The sequence below is a fragment of the Phaseolus vulgaris genome, chromosome 1, assembly GCF_051622355.1.
Source record: "Phaseolus vulgaris cultivar YP4 chromosome 1, ASM5162235v1, whole genome shotgun sequence".
NCBI lineage: Eukaryota > Viridiplantae > Streptophyta > Magnoliopsida > Fabales > Fabaceae > Phaseolus > Phaseolus vulgaris.
The window spans coordinates 27,414,584-27,436,789 of NC_143498.1; the positions used below are offsets into that span (position 1 = coordinate 27,414,584).

The following is a 22,206-nucleotide window of genomic DNA, read 5'->3' on the forward strand; positions in this document are numbered from 1 at the left end:
TTCTTTTTGTCATAATATTTCTTCTATCCAAGAACCTAAATCATTTAAAGAGGCGATACAACATGATTGTTGGAAAGAAGTTATCACTAGTACAAAAACGTACATTAACGACACCATACAAAAACGGTTTAAAAATAACCATCGTTATAAAATACACGATGGCAATTTTGTAATTAAGAGGCACTTATAACGACGGTCTCTAAAGAACCATCTTTATAACTCATTCAGAGGCACTTATAACGACGGTTCCCTCACGAACATTTGTTATGTGTACTGCTTTAAAGCTCCCACACGCCCAGTTCCTCTCATTTTCACTTTGCACGTTTTAGGGTTTTTGCTCTTCTTTCTCTTTGCACAGCCACTTCTCCTTCTTCAATATCCATTGTCGCTCTTTCTCCTTCTTCACTATCCATTGTCGCTCCTTCTCCCACTTCACCTTCTCTCCATGTCCCACTTCACCTCTGCACCACGCCACAAGTCCCGTTTCACCTTCGCAACCCCGAGGTTGCCACTGCCAGTGCCCACGCGCCCCCTCTTCTATCCCTACTCCCGCACCACCTGCAACACCCGCCACATGCTAGATCCAGCTAGAGGTTTTCATTGTTAGGGTTAGTTTTCATCACTTTTTTACCTAATGTGCATGATTATTGATTCTTGTTTTGGGTTGATGGTACTTTCCATTTAGCAAGGTTGGGCCTTGGCTTTAGTGATAAAAAAACACAGTGAAGATGGTTGTGAATGGATGAACACAACGTTGGGATGTAAGAATATTTTGATTTGACTTGGGTGCACCTGTAACTCCATCATAGAAGGTTAGTATTTTAAATTTTTTAATTAATTTTATAATAAATATTTGCACGTATGAGTTTAGGGTTTAGTAGTTTAGGGTTTGTGTTAGAACTTAATTTAGTGGATATTTGATGGAGGAGTCCTGACATTGAAGAGAAAAGTGATAGATTTGGAGTTGACAAAAAATTAGCATGAAAAAACTTCAAATGGCCATAACCAAAAAGTTGTCTGAAACGAGGTAATGAAGGTCATAGCCAATTTGCCGAGGGGGATTGGCCGCACAAAAATTCCAAAAATCCATCATTTACTGTCATTTTCTTATTTTTTTAGTAGGTATTTTTTAGATATTTTGATGTTTTAGTTCTCATACTTACACTTACCAGAAAATTCTGAAATTTTTCATAATGTTTTCTAGTATAAATTAGAGATTTATCAAACCATTATAATTACATTCATATACATTATTCACAAATATGTTATATGTGTGTTCTAACATGAAATCTTATTATTTCAGTGTTTATTCTATATATAACATGTTGAGTGCGGGGAGAAGTGCAAGTGCAAATGGAAAGAAACTCACTTGGATGCACCTTAAGGTAACCATATATAACACTTTACAATTACATAAACCTTTTTCATATAGTTATAAAACCTTTTGTACACTTTCATATTTAAATTATGATACTACGTGGTGATATTACATGCATTATTGATCTAGGAATTTGATATGATGATAGAAGAGGCCCAAGCACAAGCCCACATGCAAGCCCACCAAAGGGTAAATTTGGTTGGCAATAATCTTCAGGAAATTCAGCATGTTAAAACTTATCTTCATAACTCCTTTAGTATCAAAGACCTTGGTATTCTTCGTTATTTCTTAGGATTTGAGATAAGTCATTCACCTTCTGGTATTGTTCTCAATCAACAGAAATATTGTTTAGATCTTCTTTCTGATAATGGTTTATTGGCTTGCAAACCCGCCTTTTCTCCCATGGAACCATTTTGTCCTCTCTCTGAAAGTGAAGGTTCATTACTTTTGAATCCAAGTGAATATAGAAGATTGATTGGGCATTTGTTATACCTTACTCACACTAGGCCTGGTATTAGTTTTGCGGTTCATAACTCAGTCAGTTGACTCCAAATCCACGAGAACCTGATATGATAGTAACTCTTCGTGTATTACGCTATTTGAAAGGATGTCCTGGTATTGGTCTATTATTTTCCAGTAATAATCAAATTGTTATCAAAGCTTTTTCTGATTCAGATTGGGGAACTTGCATTGATTCTAGGAGGTCTATCAATGGTTAAATTAATGTGATTTACAAATGCGGCTGTGTGCATAGCCGCATTTGTAAATCAAGCGCTTTGATTTACAAATGCGGCTGCTTTGATTTACAAAAAATGCGGTGGCATTTTTTAAATTAATTTGATTTAAAAATGCAGTTGTGTGTATAGCCGCATTTGTAAATCAAAGCGTTTGATTTACATATGCGGTTTTTACGTTTAGCCGCATTTGTAAATGCTTTTTACCCTAATTTTTTTACGCGCGTCACCACTTTCGTAGTTTCTTTCTGTTTTTGCCTTTCGTTTGCGATGTTCATCCTTTTTGTTTGCTCTTGTTTGCGCTGTTCATCTCTTTCGTAGTCTTCATTATAAGTTTGTAAGTTTTTTATTCGCTTTCTTCCTTTCAATCTTCACAATGTTAGTTTTTTAATGGCTTTCGTTTCCTTGCATTGTTGGTCGAAGGTACGTACTGTTACATTGGCTCTCCGTCGCTGCTCCACCACTGCTTCTGCTGCCGCCGTTGTTGCTCTTTCTCCCCTACCACTCTTCACCACCAACTTTGGTTCACGCATAAGGTTGGTGTATGCTGTTTTAAATTTTTTAATTTTTTTTTTGCATTTTTTTGATTTTTTTTATGTATTATAATTTGTATATTTTAAATTTTATATTATTTAGTATTTATTATATTTTGAATTTGTATGTTTTTTATGTATTATAATTTGTATTTTTCAAAAATTATATTATTTAGTATTAGTACTTATTATATTTTGAATTTGTTCTTTTTTATGTATTATGTAATTTATATTATTTAGTAGTTAGTTGTTACTTTATATGTTATATTTGGCAATAATACGTTCTGGTATTGAGTCCGAGGGTGTTCGACGTAACGCGACTAATAGTGGTCATGATGGAGCAAAGATCAGGTGTCCATGCGTTAATTGTTTGAATGGAAGGATACTGGATGTTAATATAATGAGGGAGCACCTGCTATGTGATGGGTTTCTTCGATCTTAAACAACTTGGACATGGCATGGTGAATTATTAAATTTACCACGTGTTTCCGTAACTGAAGAATACGTGGGGTCCACCATGGATGAAGTAGTACACGATGATGTAGATGATGATCGATTGGAAGACATGATTTGTGATGTAGGAGCTGAGCCTTTTGCAAAAGCGCATGGATATGGAAGTATGTCAAGCAATGCAGAGACTCCATTGTATCCTGGATCAACTAACTTCACACGGTTGTCGGCGGTGTTAAGATTGATGAATTTGAAGGCAATAAATGGATGGACTGATAAAAGCTTCACGGAATTGCTTCAGTTGTTGAAGGATATGCTTCTAGAGGGAAATACTCTACCTAATCGTAATTATGAGGCCAAAAAGATTCTTTGTCCAATGGGTATGGAGTATAAAAAGATACATGCATGTCCTAATGATTGTATATTATATTGGAAAGATTTTAAATTGTTGAAAAGTTGTCCGAGGTGCACGTTATAAGTTGAAACAAAAATATGATGATACTATTGAAGATATGGAAAAGCATGGACCCCCAATGAAGGTTATGTGGTATCTTCCCATCATTCCAAAGATGAAGCGTTTGTTTGCAAACCCAAACGATGCTAAGAATCTTAGATGGCATGTAGATGAGAGGAAATGTGATGGCATGTATCGAAATCCAGTTGATTCTATTCAGTGGAGGAAATTTGATGATGAGTTTCTAGAGTTTAGTAAAGAATCAAAAAATATCCGACTTGGTTTAACTACAGACGGAATGAATTCGTTTGGTAATGAGTACAAATCACAGTTCATGGCCTGTTTCACTAGTTATTTACAACTTACCTCCTGGATTGTGCATGAAGAGAAAATACATGATGTTGTCTATGATGATATCTGGTCAGAAACAACCAGGGAATGATATTGATGTATATCTAATTCCTCTAATTGAAGATTTGAAGTTAATGTGGGACCAGGGTGTTGAAGTATTTGACGGATTTGCTAATGAAATTTTCAAGCTTCATGCCATGTTATTGTGCACCATCAATGACTTTCCAAGATATGGTAACTTATTAGGTTATAGTGTTAAGGGTCATAAAGCATGTCCAATATGCGAAGAAGACACTGTTTCTCAACAATTGAAACATGGAAGGAAAACAGTATATCTTTGGCATCGAAGATTTCTTAGAAGTCATCATCCTTACCGGAGGTTGAAAAAAGCCTTTAATGGACACCAAGAGGCTAGTGGTTCACCAACTCCATTAATCGATGTTGAGGTTTACGAAAAGGTAAATAACATAGACCACACCTTCGGTAAGTAAAAAAAAAGTCATTTGTGACAAACATTTGGAAGAAGAAATCAATCTTCTTTTATCTTCTGTACTGGTCGAGGTTGGAAGTCGAACATTGTATAGATGTAATGCATGTTGGGAAGAATGTGTATGATAGCTTAATTGGTACACTTCTTAACATTAACGGGAAGACGAAGGATCGTCTAAATGCTCGTTTAGATTTGATTGAGATGAACATACGCGGCAAGTTGGCACCCATAGAAATGGGTAAGCGTACATATTTGCCCCCAACCTGTTACACAATGTCAAAAGATGAAAAGATTAGTTTTTGTCAATGTCTAAAAGATGATGTTACACAGTGCCACAAGGACATTCCTCAAATGTGAAGAGCCTAGTGTCAATGCAAGATTTGAAGTTAATTGGGTTGAAGTCTCATGATTGCCACACCTTGATGCAACAGTTGTTGCCGATAGTTATCCGTGGGATCTTACCAAAAAATGTTAGACATACCATAACCCGTTTGTGCTCATTCTTCTCTTCCATCTATTGTAAACTCATTGATTCATAAAAACTAGATGAACTTCAAAATGAAATTGTTATTATCTTGTGTGAATTGGAGATGTTTTTTCCTCCATCTTTTTTTGACATCATGGTTCATCTAGTGGTGCATCTGGTAAGAGAGGTTAGATTGTGTGGACTAGTGTACTTAAGATGGATGTATCCTATTGAGCAGTATATGAAAATTTTGAAAGGTTATGTGAAAAATCATTATCGTACAGAGGCTTCAATGATTGAAAGATACATAGCTGAAGAAAGTATTGAATTTTGTTCAGAGTACATGACAAAAGCAAATCCAATAGGTCTTCCAGCTAATTCATGGCACCACAGGCGTTCTACAAGTAAATGTTTACGTGGTGTGAATATAGTAAGCAAATCTCGATCAGAAGTCTTGCAAGCACATTTGTATGAATAACACAGATGAAGTTATACCTTACATAGAAGCTCATAAAGCCACTGTGAAGGCAAATAACCCAAGACAAGCAGAGAAATGGGTCTTGATGGAACATAATAGAAATTCCATGTCTTGGTTTAAAGACGAGGTGTTCAAGGATTCAACGGCATCAGAGACCTTGACCTGGTTGGCTGCTGGATAGAAGTTTGATGTCATCTCATGTACAGCGTACAAAGTGAATAATTGTATATTTTACACGAAGTCCATGGATGAAAAGAGTACAGTTCAAAATTCTGGTGTTACTCTTGAAGCCGAGTCAATGCAGTTTTCGACTTCGAAAGATACAAATCCAGTACTTGGATCAATGGCATACTATGGGTTTATAGAAGAGATATGGGAGGTTGACTATACTAAGTTTTTCGTTCCAGTTTTCAAGTGTAAATGGGTTGACAATAAAAGTGGGGTTAAAATTGATGAATCAAGATTCACACTAGTGGACTTTCGAAAGATAAGGTATCGAGATGAGCCCTTTATAATGGTTCAACAAGCATCTTAAGTTTTCTACTTGAAAGATCCTACGTCAGAACATTGGTATGTCGTTTTACACAAGAAAAAACAAGGGGAGGCCATAGATGATATTGAAAATGGTAACCCCCGTTCATTCACACCAATGATAATTAATAAAGATGACGATGTACTTGATGATGTACATGCAACCCATAAAGACCACAGTGAAGGAATTTACATATGAACATTCAACCCACATGCAACCCATAAATAAGCATTTAGAATTTTATGTATTATTTTTATATGATTTTAATTCGATGCAGATTAACTAATGTTTGTTACCTAATTTTTTTAACAGAGACATGGATGACGATCAGACCCCACTCAGACCTCGATCTGGAAGAGGTAGCAGAGGACCTACTAGATTGAAGCATCTCGCATTGAGACGTGCTGCTGGTGAGAAGACACGTGTTGACATTGACGTCAACACTGGAGTGGCTTTTGGTCCTAAAGCAGATGAGTTTATGAGCTATCTTGGAGTTGTTTCTCGTGAGAGGCTCTCCATTTTGATTAATTCATGGGATGAGGTGTCAGAGGTCGACCGGAACATGATCTGGGAGGATGTTCTGGTAAGCTTTACATTTTGATATAATGCTTTTTAATATTCATTGATTAATTTTAATTTGGTGATGTTATTTTCTAGGCAAACTTTGAAATTCCTGATGTGGAACCGCTTCGATCAAAGATTATATCCAATATCGGACTTAAATTTCGTACCTTTAAGTCAAGACTGACTTCGAGATACGTTTTTAGCGACCTTAAAGACGAAAATCCATGTTTAAAGTACAAACATATTGATGAAGAGACATGGCGTCTTTTTAAAGAAATTCGTCAAAATGAGGCTTAGATGGTAAGTGAAGTAACTTAACTTTTTTTATTTATATAACATTAATAAGTTTATCTTATTTACTTCACTTTGTTTATTTCAATTATGATAGGATTGTCGGAAGAAAGCTCAAGAGATAGCTTTGAAGAATGTTACCCCGCACGTAATGTCTCGTTCGGGGTATCGAAAACTTGAGCAAGCACTGATGGTGGAAAATGAGCAATCTAAACAGGGGACATCGTCTGAGAATGTGGAAACATGGGCCACTTCTCCTCCATCACCACCTTTTCGCCATGTAAAATGGAAGAGGGCCCGAATTAAAAAGTCGGGTGCACCAAGTTCTGAGTAATCCGAGGTTATCATTGAAAAAATTGTAAGCTATTTTTATTATTTTAATTTATTTTAAAGCATTAATTATATTAAAAAATGATATGATTTTTGTCTCTTGTAGGATTCCTTGGAATCCGACGGTAAATTTGTTGCTGAAGTTCGTCACGATATCCTGGTTGAAGCAATTGGACGACCTGAGCACTGTGGTCGTGTTCATGCAGCTGGACAAGGGGTTGGAATTAAACTATATTTTGGAGTTTCAGAATGACAGTCATCCTCCTCCTCCAAAGAGGGCGAAACTCATATGAAGACTAAGATACGTGAAGAATTAATGGAGGAGATGAGAAAGGAGACTGATTTGATGCGATTAGAGATGAGAAAGGAGAATGATTGAATATGACAAGAGTTTCTATCGCAACAACTTTGTGCTAAGCCGATTCAACCCCTTGTTAGTCCCACTCCCAAGAGCACAAAGGGGAGTTGTGCGGCTCCTACAACATCAGGGGATGATATCATTGGGCAGATGAGGGAATGCGAGCTACTGGTAGCGGACGACAAACTTCCTCGGGTGGTGGCCCTTGGAAAAGTCTATGAAGAGGCCACCACCTTACATAACGTTCCTCTCTCCCCTGATGTGGCGAAGGTAACAGTTGAAAAAGTACGAGTACCTGATGCTCGTGTTCCACTACCTTCAGATGAGGTAACCACTGTGGCCGATGCATTTCAGACATTCGTTGCCTGGCCCAGAGACCTCATTCGATTTATGCCCCAACCTCATGTAATAATTTCATTTCATTATATTAATTTTTATTTATATTTATATATTACATATAATTTAATACAAATTTTCTTTATCTTGTAGAAACCTTTTCAGAAACCAAGTCTGGAGAAGAAGCGTGAGGTTCCAGTTGATGATCCTATAGCTTCCTTAGGTCTCATTGCTAGTCAGATTGGTAATGAACCTTTTGCACTTTTGTGGGATGATACATTTTTGCAAATAAACACTGAACTGCCACTGATGATGTACGACACAGATTTATTAGAATTTGTATCTGGGAATCAGGAGCTCAATATAAATATAATTCAATTTTTTATGATGTAAGTATCTTTACCTATTATTCAATTTACTTTATGTTAAATTATTATTGATTATGCGTTAACTAATAACTTGTAGGTTTTTGCATGGAGTTTGTCTCACTGAGGGGAAGGAAAATGTGTATGGATTCTTAGATCCTGCATATAATAATCCCGTTGGACCAAGGTCATATGAGACTCAAGCATACATCACTAACACCTTGGAAAAAGAGGGAAAACAAATTTATTTATGCCCTTATATTAATGAGTGAGTTTAATTATATGTCATCAATTATTACTATTTCATGTTTTAAATATTTACTAACTCTTTTCATGGATGATATAGACATCATTGGCAGTTACTTGTCTTATCAATGGTTCATAAGACTGTTGTGTCGTTCTGTTCCCTACACAAGAAGATACCCACAAAATTTAAGGATATCATTGATACGTAAGTACACTATAAACTTAACTTTGTATGTTACTAATTAACCATCTACTAACGAGGTTTTTTGTATTAACCAGTTCATGGCGTGGATATAACATCCTAAAAGGTCGATCCAGTTCAAATAATTTGAACTGGATAAGAATAAAGGTTTGTAATTTTTTTCTTTCTCTTATCATTGTTTATCAATATACTAACTTTTACTTTTTATTGAATTATAGTGTAATAAACAACCAGAAAGCTATGAGTGTGGCTATTACATTATGCAATGGATGATTACCATTATAAGAATAGGTGTTAAAACTGGTTGGAAAGAGGTAACATGATATGTTAAATCATTTTTATGATTCTTGAACATATATGTATCTAAAAACTAATTTATGTCAACTATATTTTGCAATGCAGTTATTCATGGAAGAAATACCAATGAATTCGGAAGTCATGTCATATGTGAGACATTCTTGGTCCACATATTTCATAAATTTTTATAACTCTACGATAGATGATCAATAGTGTAGGTTTTATATGTAATTTGATTACTTGTTTGTAATGTACATTTTGATTCTCTGAATTTATCTCTATATTTATGTATTTGTCTGGCTGGGTACATTTTGATCAATATGCAGGTTAATTTATATGGTTTAGGGACAAAACAGATTGCACTAAAAAAAACATTATTTACAAGTGCGGTTATTTACCAAAGCCGCATTTGTAAATCACAATTACGAATGCGACTATGGTAATAACTGCATTTGTAAACCCTAAACCCTCACCCCTCATTCAGAAGAATATACAAATGCGGCTATTTGAAATAACCGCACTTATAAATAGTATTTACAAATGCGGCTATATAGCCGCATTTAGCCGCATTTGTAAATGTAAAATAACTGCACTTAAATAGCATTTCTGCGCCGTCAGTGTAACACTCAATAATGTAAGTGTGTAACAATTTTTAAGTGTCTAACAACTTAATAAATCATTTTTTTTCCTTTTCTCTTCTTTCTCTATATGACATATACAAAACTAATATTCAATGAAGGTATAATTTAATCTCCAAATGCTTTATAATTGGTGAAATAAGATGTATTAAGTTGTCTAAAATATAGATGAATGATACTAACCTCTTCTAATGCAGCATTACCAGCCCTTTCACCAATGCCATTAATTGTTACTTCTAGTTGCCTTGCCCCAGCACGTGCAGCCTGAAAGTATTTAAAACTGAGTAAAATTGATTATGACGTGTGTTAATGATTACATTAATTGAGTGGTAGGTATATAAAGACCTCTATTGTGTTTGCAGTAGCATGTCCAAGATCATTATGACAGTGAACAGCAATAATAGCCTTTTCAATTCCAGGAGTATTGGCTTTTATATCAGCAATCAGTTTTCCAAACTCGAATGGCATTGTTATGCCCACAGTGTCTCCTATGCCCAAAGTTGTTGCCCCAGCTTCGATAACATCTCCAAAAAATTGATAAAGGAACTCTCTATCTGATCTGCTCCAACAGAAGTAGTTGTCAAAAGCGGTTATTTTGCAGAAAGTTAATTGAGTGTGAAAATATTTGTTTTTCTATAATTGGATGGTGCAACAATGCCAATACAAAATCGACTACTAGTGTAAATAGAAAAACATACTTTTCATATGTAGATCCAATATCAACACACATCTATCTTCCTACAAGGACCACCACTCGCCCCTAAGCTCTATGCTGAAAGTGGTTTAACAATCTTTGCATTGCAATTGGGAGCAAAGAACAAGCCCATGTATGGTGCAGGAAGAAGCATGTAATATATGCTAGATTCTGGAACAAGATTGCCTGTAGTAATACATGTAATCTTACAACTAGATTGAGAATTTTATTCGCAAAACACAAGATTGAAGGCGTGTGCAACTTTGATCGAAAAAGAAATAAAATGGAACTACGTTCTTTTTCTCACATTTTCCGGAGCATGGCAAAAGTGACATGTAGAGAATCTTTCAAAGGTGGGGTAAGACTAAACAAGTGGAATCAGAGATTCGGGTTCGTGAAATGTGATTGAATTAGAGAGGAAGTTAGCCAACATATGGATCGGGGACACTAAACTATATGTTAATCAACCAAGGTACCGTGGATGTGAAGATGAACATCGAAAACATAGTGGGAGAAAAAAAAGGTGGGAGAAGGGGATGCAACAGGTCATCGGGATATAAGAGTAAGCAGGAATGAATGGACGAGTCCTCACGAGCCAAAGATGGTGTGGAAGAAGTGAGTTCAGGGTCATCCGGCTGCACAGGTGTTGAAGACGAATACCTCGTTGGAAAATAAGTCTCATAGCAATGATACAGGGGAGTTTAACGTAAAAGAGGAATGTTTAGAGTAGGCGAGATTGATGATAAGGTTAGTTGCTCAAGAAGCAAGCCTAAAGAAAACAATGAAATATCAATGGGAATTATTTCCAAGTCTCCATCGAGGAAGAAATTATGTCAACGAAGTTGTCATGGTGTAAACGTCATATTAGACTATCAAATGGGTGCATTATTGAATCGTCTAACTAGGGAAGCAATTGAGGGTAACTCATTCCAGAAGGGAAACTAAAATAATGAATCAAATCAAAGAAATGGAGGACAGGGACAGAAAAGCATATGAAAGTAGGGTGCAAAGGTCTTTTATATGGTAATAAATAAATATCTTATGCTTAAACATTAAGAGGTTGGGGTGAGACATAATTGGGTTATTGGAGGGAAATTATTAGGAAGGAAGACATATGTATGGTGTGTGTACCGACCAGGTCATCGGGTGTGATGACGTGTCTTGCACGTGCCTAGGTGGGAAGTGCTCAGTGGAACACGTAGGCAAGAAAAGATTGATGGTTCAGAGGTGAGCGTGGTCGCCGATTCATGGAACTGGCGTTCTGCGATGAACATGGCCGGTTGTCGTCGGGTTGGCTTGTCATCGACGTATTTGGCGACTGGCGATCATGTAGCTTGACATCGCCGCAGGAAGCACGTTGCCAGGTCTCCCGACAAGCTCAGATTGAAGCTGATGAAGGCCCAGAGGTGTAAGTTCAAGTGTACAACTCCAGTGAGGCGATTCTTGCGCCAGCATGGGGCGTGAAGGGTGTTTGGGTTGAGGGGACAGCTCTCCTATCAAGGACGGGATTCCCATAGTGGACATTCGTTGATGGCAAGGTTTCCTCAGCCAGAACATGCATGGCGCAGCGGTAAGGAGGGTGCCATTAGAGACAAGCGATATCACAGAGATGGTGCACTTTGCTGCACTTGATACTCGCCTTGTCGGGTGGTGCTCTAGAGCATGTCGCGTGTTAGTTTACTTCTTGAGTTGAGGACTTAGCCGCGTGACTGGTTACTACGCAGAAGTGATGTTCAAGTTGCCCCAGCCCAGATGATGACACGTGTAGGGTTTGATGCTCTCAGTTACTCCGACCCAGGTGATGACACGTGTAGGGCTGGGAGAAATAAAGAAGCGACGCTCGAGTTATCCTAGCTCAGATGATGACACGTGTAGGGCTGGGTGCTACCTGCCATCCCAGCCCAGATGGCGACACGTGCAGGGCTGGATGCGAGCCACGCGTCCAAAAGCATAACGGCTTGGAGAGAGAAAAAACCTAGCTATAAAGGTAACCTTAACAGAATTTGCTGAGGTACGTTTTTTCATTACGGCTCATTCTGCTCGGGTTGTGTGCTTTCAGTACGGTCCTACAGATATATTTTCTCTCAGTTTTTGGGTGTTCTTGTCATTGACTTGAGCGTCGGAACGCCACCGGCCGCAGAGCCGCCACTGTGTGTTTTTCAGGTTCTCAGATAGGCTATCTGTGGTGTGGACTTGGAGGGCACGTGGTGTCAAGCTGGTGAGGAAGACCGTGACGAGGCAACGCTCTTGCGCTAAGTCAACCGGCAGGATCATCTGGCGCCCACCGTGGGGCCGTATAAAAGGTGATTCCCAACCATAGTTCGTGTTTGTGGTGTTTTTGGTGTTTTCTGTTCGACTGCTCGCTGTCGCAGTCGATTCCTGGAGTTTTCACCGTTTGTTTGGAGTTCTTTGAGTTGCTGAGTTTGCTGAGGAAAGATGAGGACAACACGCTCCAGTTCAGTCGCGCCATCAACAGACGAAGATGCTATGTCCATGACACAAGTGATGGACATGATGAGGACGCTGCAGGAGAACGTGGCTGCATTGCGTTCTGAACAGGAAAGGATGCATGAGGCGTTGGTAGCCTCGCAAGCAAGGAATGAAGAGCTCAACAGGATCAACGAAGTGCTGCGCAAAGCCCTTCAGGAGCGGGAGGAGCGTGCGACTGGGGACAGATCTGCACCCCCATCCCCACCGCGCAGCTTTCCTATGCCATTTTCCCAAGAGATCATGGACTCGGTGGTCCCGGCTAACACTGTGGCGGTGAAAGCGTTTTTCACTGGGGTGGAGGACCCTGAAGCCCATCTCACGGCGTTTCATACTCAAATGATGCTCTCGGGGGCTCAGACGCGGTGTACTTTAAGGTGTTCATGAGCACTTTGAGCAGAACAGCGTTGGACTGGTTCGTTAGTATACCTACTGGCCACATTACCACGTTTCAACAGTTTTCCAAGATGTTCGTTGAGCAGTATATAGTGAACAAGGCGCCACCTTTGGTGTCTTACGACCTGTTTGATATAAGGCAGTACCAAGGGGAGTCCCTGAAGGATTTCCTGAACAGATTCGGAGCTCAGATAGTCCGTTTGCTAGGAAAAGACGAAGAGATGTTCGTGCTCGCCTTCAAAAAGGGTGTGTTACCTGGGCCTTTTAGTGAGTCGCTCATCAGGAGCCACCCCGCCACGTTTGCTGAAATCCGGCGACGTGTTGTGGCTCACATCGCCGCCGAGAGCGAGGTAACCGAGAAGAGGGGAAACGTGGCCCCAGCTAAACCGCGCGCCCAAGCAAGGGTCCAGCCGCAGAGGGTAATGGATGCGGCGGCGGGAAAGAGGGATCAAAGGATGCGCCACCCTTACGGCCCTAAGAAAAATAAGAACAAGGGGCCAGGGCGGCCCAGGGAGACTAATCGCCCCCCAAGGTATGAGTTTGTAATGGGTTTGGCCGATTTGATCGCCATCCCAAACATTGCCGCCAGGCTCAAAGTGCCTGAGAAAACGACGAAGAAGGTTTTGGGGCCAAAGCTAGACGCATGGTGCGAGTACCACAAGAGTTTTGGCCACTCTATCAACTCGTGTTTGGCTCTGGGACACCAGCTCGCCGAGCTGGTCAAATGTGGTTTCCTGAAGGATTACTTGCTAGAGAAGCAAGCGGACCAAGCGTCAGGATCTCAATCGGCGGGTAGCAGCACGAGGTGCCCATTCACGGTGAGATCCACACCATAGCTGGCGGATTCTCCGGCGGAGGGTGCACTGCGTCGCAACGCAAGAGGTACGCGAGGTCAGTAATGTCAGTGGAAATCTTTGAGGATCACTCGCCCGACGTGGACATCACGTTCACCAAGGGGGACCTTAGGGACGTGGTGCCTCACGACAACGACCCTATTGTGATCTCGCTTGTCACGGCGGAAAGGACTTCCACCGGGTGCTGGTCGACCAAGGAAGTTCAGCAGATGTGATGTTTTGGCCGACTTTCGAGAAGTTACAACTGTCCCCCGATCAACTGAGACCATATGGGGGCTGCTTGTACGATTTTGCCGGATACCAAGTGGAGGTGAGGGGGTATATCAAGTTGAGGACGACCTTCACTAGCAGTTTGGCCTCACGAATGGAGAAGATCAGGTATCTTGTTGTAAACGCCCCGTCAGCGTACAACATACTGTTGGGAAGGCCAACGCTCAACAGAACAGGAGCTGTGCCTTCGACAAGGCACATGAAGGTCAAACTGCCGTCTATGGAGGGCCTGATCATCACTATTTGCTCTGACCAGAAGGAGGCGAAGAAGTGTTACGAAAACAGCCTTAAGAATAAGAGGTCTGTGTGCCACGTAACCACAACGCCTCCCCATGGCGTGGAGCCGGAGCAGGAATCCTGGCGAGTTTCGGATACGGTGTTAGAGGTGGTCGCCGAGGGCGATGGGCCGATGGGGAATGAAGAGGCGAGGTCCGAGAGCTTGGAGGGAGAAAGAAACTGCTCGGAGACCACCAGAGAAACCAGTATCGCGAGGGCGCTGATCGCCAACGAAAGGAAACCTCAGCCAGTAGAGGAATGGCTTGAGTAGGAGATCAGCGGTAAGGTGTTTAAGTTGGGAAAAACCCTGGATAGCGAGACGCAAGACCAAATCGCCAAGGTGATAAGTAGACACTTGGATGTGTTTGCGTGGGCTGCTTCAGATATGCCAGGAATCGACCCCGATTTCTTGTGCCATCGCTTAGCAATGGACCCCCAAGGCAGGCCCATCCGCCAAAGAAGAAGAAAGTTCAATGAGGAGAAGAGACAGGCGATCAAGGAAGAGACACAGAAACTCCTTGCAGCGGGCCACATCAGGGAGATCCAATATCCAGAATGGCTCGCTAATGTTGTTCTGGTCAAGAAGAGCAGCGGAAAATGGCGAATGTGTGTTGACTTTACAGACCTGAACAAGGCCTGCCCAAAGGATTCTTATCCTTTGCCAAGCATAGACGCCCTGGTGGACAGTGCATCGGGGTGCAAGCTGCTCAGTTTTCTGGATGCCTTCTCGAGGTACAACCAAATTAAAATGCACCCCATGGACGAAGAGAAGACCGCCTTCATGACGGAAAGGTCATGCTATTGCTACAGGGTAATGCCCTTCGGGTTGAAGAATGCAGGGGCCACATACCAAAGGCTGATGGACAAGGTGCTCGCACCCATGCTCGGAAGGAATGTGCAGGCATACGTCGACGACATGGTCGTGACGTCCCTGGAGAAAGACAAGCACGTCGCCGACTTGGAAGAGTTGTTCATCACGATAGCTAGGTACAAGCTGAAGCTAAATCCTGAAAAGTGTGTTTTTGGTGTAGAAGCAGGGAAACTTCTGGGGTTTCTCCTGTCGGAGAGGGGAATCGAGGCTAACCCCGAGAAGTGCGCCGCCATTTTGGCAATGAGGAGCCCCGCCAATGTGAAGGAAGTGCAGCAACTCACGGGGCGGATGGTCGCCCTGTCCCGATTCGTATCGGCAAGCGGAGAGAAGGGCCACCCATACTTCCAATGTTTGAAAAGGAACAACAGGTTTGTCTGGACGAAGGAGTGTGAGGAGGCCTTCGTAAAGCTCAAGGAATATTTGGCGAGCCCTCCAGTTCTGTGCAAGCCCCAAGCCGTAACACCGCTCAGGCTGTACTTTGCCATAACTGAGAGTGCAATCAGCACAGTGCTCGTGCAGGATCAGGATCGGATCCAAAAGCCCATATATTTCGTTAGCAAGGTGTTGCAAGGCCCAGAGGTGAGGTACCAGGCCCTAGAAAAGGCAGCATTAGCGGTTGTATTCTCGGCGAGGAGATTGCGCCATTACTTCCAGAGCTTTACGGTATTGGTGATGACTGATCTGCCAATCCAGAAGGTTCTGAAGAAACCCGATGTGGCCGGAAGGATGGTGAAGTGGGCGGTCGAGCTGTCGGAGTTTGACATCAAATATGAACCCCGGGGATCGATCAATGGGCAAGTCTTCGCCGATTTTGTGGTCGAGTTGTCCTCCGAAGTAGCGCAGAACGCCAAGGATGACTTTCGCTGGGTACTCTCAGTCGATGGGTCGTCCAACCAGCTGGGCAGCGGGGCTGGGGTCATTTTGGAAGGACCCAACGGAGTGTTGATAGAGCAATCATTGAGGTTTGCTTTCAAAGCAAGAAACAATCAAGCAGAGTACGAGGCTTTGATCGCCGGAATCCTGTTGGCGAAGGAAATGGGGGCGAAAGTGCTGACGGCCAAGAGAGATTCGTTGTTGGTCACTAGACAAGTGACTGGCGAGTTCCAAGCCAAGGACCCGCAGATGGCAGCCTACTTGGAGTACGTGCAAGAGTTAAGGAGATCTTTCGCTTCATTTGAAGTGGTGCACGTGCCGAGAGAACAGAATGCCCGAGCTGACTTGCTAGCCAAGCTCGCCAGTTCGGGCAAGGGGGGCAGGCAGAGGACTGTCATTCAAGAAACCTTGAAGGCGCCTCGAGCATTCGTGGCAGACCACAAGGTTCTTCATGTTTGCAGATCAATGGACAGAACGGCGAGAAGTCATAGATCCCTAAAGCAGGAAACTCTGAGGACGCCGAGGGTCAGAGCGCGCCCAGCGGAAGAGGTAAGATCGATGCAAGTTTGCGCTGTCCACGAACCAGACACGTGGATAACGCCATACCAACGCTATTTAGCGGATGGTGTGCTTCCAGTTGGCTCAACCGAGGCCAGAAAGATAAAGAAGAGCTCCAGCAAGTTTACCCTTATTGACGGCGAGCTGTATAGGTTTGGATTTACACACCCTCTTCTTGTGTGTGTACACAGAGAGAAGTGCACGAGGATTATGACTGAGCTCCATGAGGGGATTTGTGGGAGCCACATTAGAGGTCGATCGCTGGCAACAAGGACTATCCGTGCAGGCTATTACTGGCCCACGATGAGGGAAGATTGCAAGAGATACGCCCAGCGTTGCAAGCAATGCCAGCAGCACGCCGACTGGCATAAGGCGCCCCCAGAAGAGTTAAAGTCAATCTACAGTCCTTGGTCGTTCCATACGTGGGGAATCGACATCCTGGGACCCTTCCCATTGGCAATCAGACAAATGAAGTATTTGGTTGTGGCGATCGAATACTTCACGAAATGGATTGAAGCAGAACCAGTGGCCCAGATCACCGCACACAAAATCCAGAGTTTCGTATGGAAGAATATTGTGTGTCGTTTTGGCGTGCCCAAGCGTCTAGTTTCAGACAATGGGACCCAGTTCGCAAGCCACCTGTTGAAGAAACTTTGCGAGGACATCGGGACACAACAAGTGTTTGCATCTGTGGAACACCCGCAAACGAATGGGCAAGTGGAGTCCGCTAATCGGGTTCTGCTCAGAGGATTGAAGAGGAGGTTGGAAAAGGCCAAGGGGTCTTGGGCTGAAGAGGTTCCCCGCATAGTGTGAGCATACCATACTACTGAGCAATCGGGAACCCACGAAACCCCGTTTAGCTTGGTGTACGGGTGCGACGCGATGATCCCAGTTGAAATCCAAGAGAGCTCGCCGAGGTTTCTGAACTTCGTGTCAGAAGACTCGAACGAAGAGAGGAGGATGAACTTGGATTTGCTGGATGAGGTCAGGGAGGAAGCGCGGGTGAAGGCCGAAGCAGTAAAGAGAAGGGTCGAGCGCAAGTACAACTCCAAGATAAAGTCGAGGCAGTTCAGAGATGGCGATCTGGTGATGAGGAAGGCCCATCAATACGAGATGGAAAACAAATTGTCGCCCAAGTGGACAGGTCCATTCAGAATAACCGAAGCACTCGGGAATGGCGCCTACCGCTTGGAGACGCTGGAGGGAGGGGCGATCCCCCGCACGTGGAACGCCACCCACCTCAAGTTTTATTACAACTAAAATTGCACATAAAATATACGTACATCAAAAGCTAAAACAAAATAAGTCAAGTTTTTTGAAGTATGAGCTCGTAACAAAAAAAAATAGGAATTATAAAACCAACTACCATCAGTCATAAGAAATATTCAAGATTAGTTGTTGAAATACTTATTATCCAAAATTAGTTGTTGAAATACTTATTATCCAAGATTAGTTGTTGAAAAACTTATTATTAAAGATTAGTTGTTGAAATACTTATTATTCAAGGTTATTTTGCTAAGTTTTTAATTTTTTGAAATTTTAGAAAACTTATTTGTAGTGTAAAGTTACACTTTCCAAATTTTAGAAAATTTAGTTATAAAATAAATTAAAACTATATAGTTTTTAATTATTTATTTATAAATAGATTTAATTATATTTATTTATTGAAGTTTGAAAAATCTAGAGTGTTTTATTGAGGTTCTACAGTAGATCTTTGGAATAAGATTGAAAAAACCTCCATTATTTTGTTGAGATTTTATAATAAATCTTTGAAACTTAACAAAGGTTAAAAGACTTTCGTTCATTTGTTGAGGTTATAAAATAAACCTTTGGAACTTAACGAAGTTTAAAAAAAACTTTTGTTATTTTGCTGAGGTTTTAGAATAAACCTTTGGAATTTAACGAATGTTAAAAAAAGTCTCCATTATTTTGCTGAGGTTTTAGAATAAACCTTTGGAACTTAACGAAGGTTAAAAAACCTCTATTATTTTGCTGATGTTTTAGAATAAACCTTTCGAACTTAACAAAGGTTAAAAAACCTCCATTATTTTGCTGAAGTTTTAAAATAAACATTTGGAATTTAAGGAAGGTTAAAACAACATCTGTTATTTTGCTGAGTTTTTAAAATAAACATTTTGAAATTTAATGAAGATTATAAAACCTCCATTATTTTGCTGAAATTTTAAAATAACCTTTAGAACTTAAAAAATGTTAAAAATTCACCGTTAGTTAAATCAATTAATAAGATTATATTAACATCCACTAAATAACTTCCCTTTTTTAATATACATCATATACCAGTTTCATAAAAAAAATCATATACATCATATACCAGTTTAGTGTAAACAGAAAAAAAAATGGTATAAAAAAATGGTATGCGTAAAATGCGAATTTAATTAAAAAAATTAAAAATTTCAAATACAATTTTATAAAAATAAACTTATATAGAAATCGTATATTAAATTTAAGATTTTAATTCGTATATGCATTGTATGTACTTTAGAAATTAATTTCTTATATTTAATTTTTTTTATAATATAATTAAAGAATGCAGAGAATTATATATATATATATTTTAAATATAAGTTTCTTTTAATATATTTAAATTATTTTAAATTCTTAATAAAATTCATTATATAATACTTTTATAATATAAATAATATAATTAAACTATTTAAAAAAAATGACCAAACTAAATTTGACAAAACTCTAAATTTAAGACGATAAAAATAAATGGAAAACTTTAATCAAAAGGTTAAAGCTCATAATGTTAACTGATATTTTCAGTAACTTTTGGAAACTTTAACTCGAAATTTTAACCGAAAATCTTAGCTGAAAATCTTAAACTAAAAATTACATATCGATCCAAAATGATGAACAGATAAATCTTAAAACCATAATACTTAAAGCTAAAACCTATAATTATTTAACTAAGGAAGGAAAGTAATACTCCAGAGTTTAAAAAATGTTATGAAAAATGGTTTAATATTTAGAAATTTCTTATTTGTATTTATTTTGAGTAATTAGTTATAATTATATGCGTATAAATTACTAAACTTAGTTTCAATTAACATATTAAAAAAATTGTGAATTAAATTCAAGAAATTGTCTTATAGAAAGTAGAAAAATAGTACAAGTATATACCTTCTACTATTATCGATATTGTGACTTTCATTCCTATCGTAAGAGCATTTGTTTGACTTATTTAGAAGTTGTTCATCCATTTTATTAGAAGTATATTAATGTCAGACACATTAGGGAGTCGGCTTCATCTGATGTATTTATTGTTATTAGGTGACTTGAATAATATGTCAAACTTTAGTTGGGAGTAAACTCTGTTGGCATGTTTGTATCATGCATTGGGATACAATAGTCCACCTCTATCGAGATGTCTATTGAAGACAACAAAGAAGATCTCATATAAGACAAGATCATAGATAATTCACTCGTCTTTAGGTTAAAATAATTACGTAAATTGTTTAAACTAATAGGTTATCATGATGTTTGTGTGTATTAATATCAGACTTTATTTTTTTAATATAACTTTTTTTAAACATTTAATTATTAGTTTTCGGTTAACATTCTTAGTTTTTCAGTTAAAATTTTTGGTTTACTTCTAGTATCTTGGATTTAGGATTTTACTAATTTAATTTGTTATCCTATCTTGATTTAGTTTGATATATTTTTTAAATAGTTTATTTAGTTTGTTTTATATTATGAAAGTATTATATAATTAATTGTTATTAAGAATTTAAAATAATTTAAATATATTAAACTAAAGTTATATTTAAAGTATTTTTATAATTAATATATATATATATACAAAATTTCCTTTTTTTTAAATATATTATAAAAAGATTTTAATTATAGGAAATTAATTTTTAAAAAACCTACATGTACGAATGTGAATTTAAAATGGTGACTTTAACATACGATTTCTATATAAATTTATTTTTATATCAATATTTTCTAACTAATTTTTTTTTCTCAGCAATTCTAACTAAATTTGTATTTACTTATATGATTTTTTCATATAACATTTTTTCGTTTCAATTTGCTCTAAACTATTATGTGATGTATGAGTTATGAGAAATTTAGGAAATTCGTGTATGACATCGAGGATTTATGTGAAATTAAATCATATTGAGTGTATACTATTTATCCAATTTTAGAATTAAAAAAATCTGTCAATTTCCAGAAATTCAAAGTGAAATTGTACCATATTGAAGAAGCTTGGGTTGTGTTATAGAAAGAAGTTTGATGATAAATGCATGTAAGAGGAAAGAGAAGAGAGGAACCTGGCTGCATCCTCAGCACCGAATTGGATGTCAGGACAACCCAAACTGCGAGCGAAAGCGACCATGGTGCGAGCTATTTGAAGAACCTCTTCTTTGGTCTTTCGAAGCTTGTACTCCATGTGAATGGGGCTGGTGGCGATGAAGGGCAAAAGCCTCGGCCTCTTCGCCTCCTTCACAGCCTCCCATGCAGTCCTAATGTCCTTCTCATTGCACCTGCACATCGCAACAATCACCGGAACGTACCCATCATCCTCGCACTTCCTCCCAACTTCCTGCGCTATCATCTTCACGCCATTGAAGTCCTCCTGTGATGCACAAGGGAACCCTGCCTCGATCACGTCCACCCCCAGCTTCGCCAGCTGCCGCGCTATCCGCAGCTTCTGCTCGGCCGTCATGGCGGCGCCGGGGGCCTGCTCGCCGTCGCGGAGGGTGGTGTCCAAAATGCGGACGTAGGAAGGGTCCGGAATGTGGCCCGGGATATACTCGGGGCGGGAACGAGAGCGAGAGCCGTTCATGGATGCAATTTGATTCAGAGGAAAGGAACTTTGGAGTGAGGAAGAAGATGTTCGTCTTCTCATTTATAGAAAGTACATTTTTATTTTTTAATAATATTGGTTAAGTAGAAGGAAAAGGATAAAAAAGGGATGACGTGATAAAATTGAAGTTGCTTATTTTGTTACTGTTGTATAATTTCATCCTTTAAGATGTTTAAATTCATTCTAATTAAGAAAAAGGAAAGGCGTGATAAAATTGAGCTTGCCTATTTTGTTACTGTTCTATAACTATCATAATCATACGAAATACTTAAGAATGAGGGAAAAGAAAAAGGGAAGACGTGATAAAATTAATGTTGAGTATTTTGTTACTCTTTTATAATTTCTTCCTTTAAGATAGTTATAATACCTTCTACTTTAACCAAATTTTTAGGTATTTGCCTTGATCACTATTCATTTTTTTAGTGTCTAACTGAATCTATTACAAATGAATATTAAATTTTTTTATCTCTTTTTCATTTTTTTATTTATTTATAGGCCTAGGTTTATGAGACGGTTTTTATACTACGCAAACTAACTTCTCACTCTTCCATCAATTTCCCAATTCTTAATTTAAAAAGAAAAAAAAAATACTCTCACGTT

At 39.3% G+C, this 22,206-nt stretch overlaps 1 protein-coding gene across 1 annotated transcript in view; it reads right to left on the reverse strand.

Annotated features, from left to right (window-relative positions):
* LOC137813946 (putative 2-isopropylmalate synthase) overlaps positions 1 to 21,623 on the reverse strand; it is a 45,474-nt gene extending 23,851 nt beyond the window's left edge. Inside the window, exons 1-3 of the mRNA XM_068616441.2 lie at positions 21,071 to 21,623; positions 9,839 to 10,052; positions 9,677 to 9,757 (exon numbers count right to left, since the gene is read on the reverse strand). Coding sequence (XP_068472542.2) covers positions 9,677 to 9,757; positions 9,839 to 10,052; positions 21,071 to 21,585 — 810 coding nt within the window. The 5' untranslated portion in view covers positions 21,586 to 21,623. The remainder of the gene's footprint in view (positions 1 to 9,676; positions 9,758 to 9,838; positions 10,053 to 21,070) is intronic.
* Positions 21,624 to 22,206: the final 583 nt, after the last annotated feature.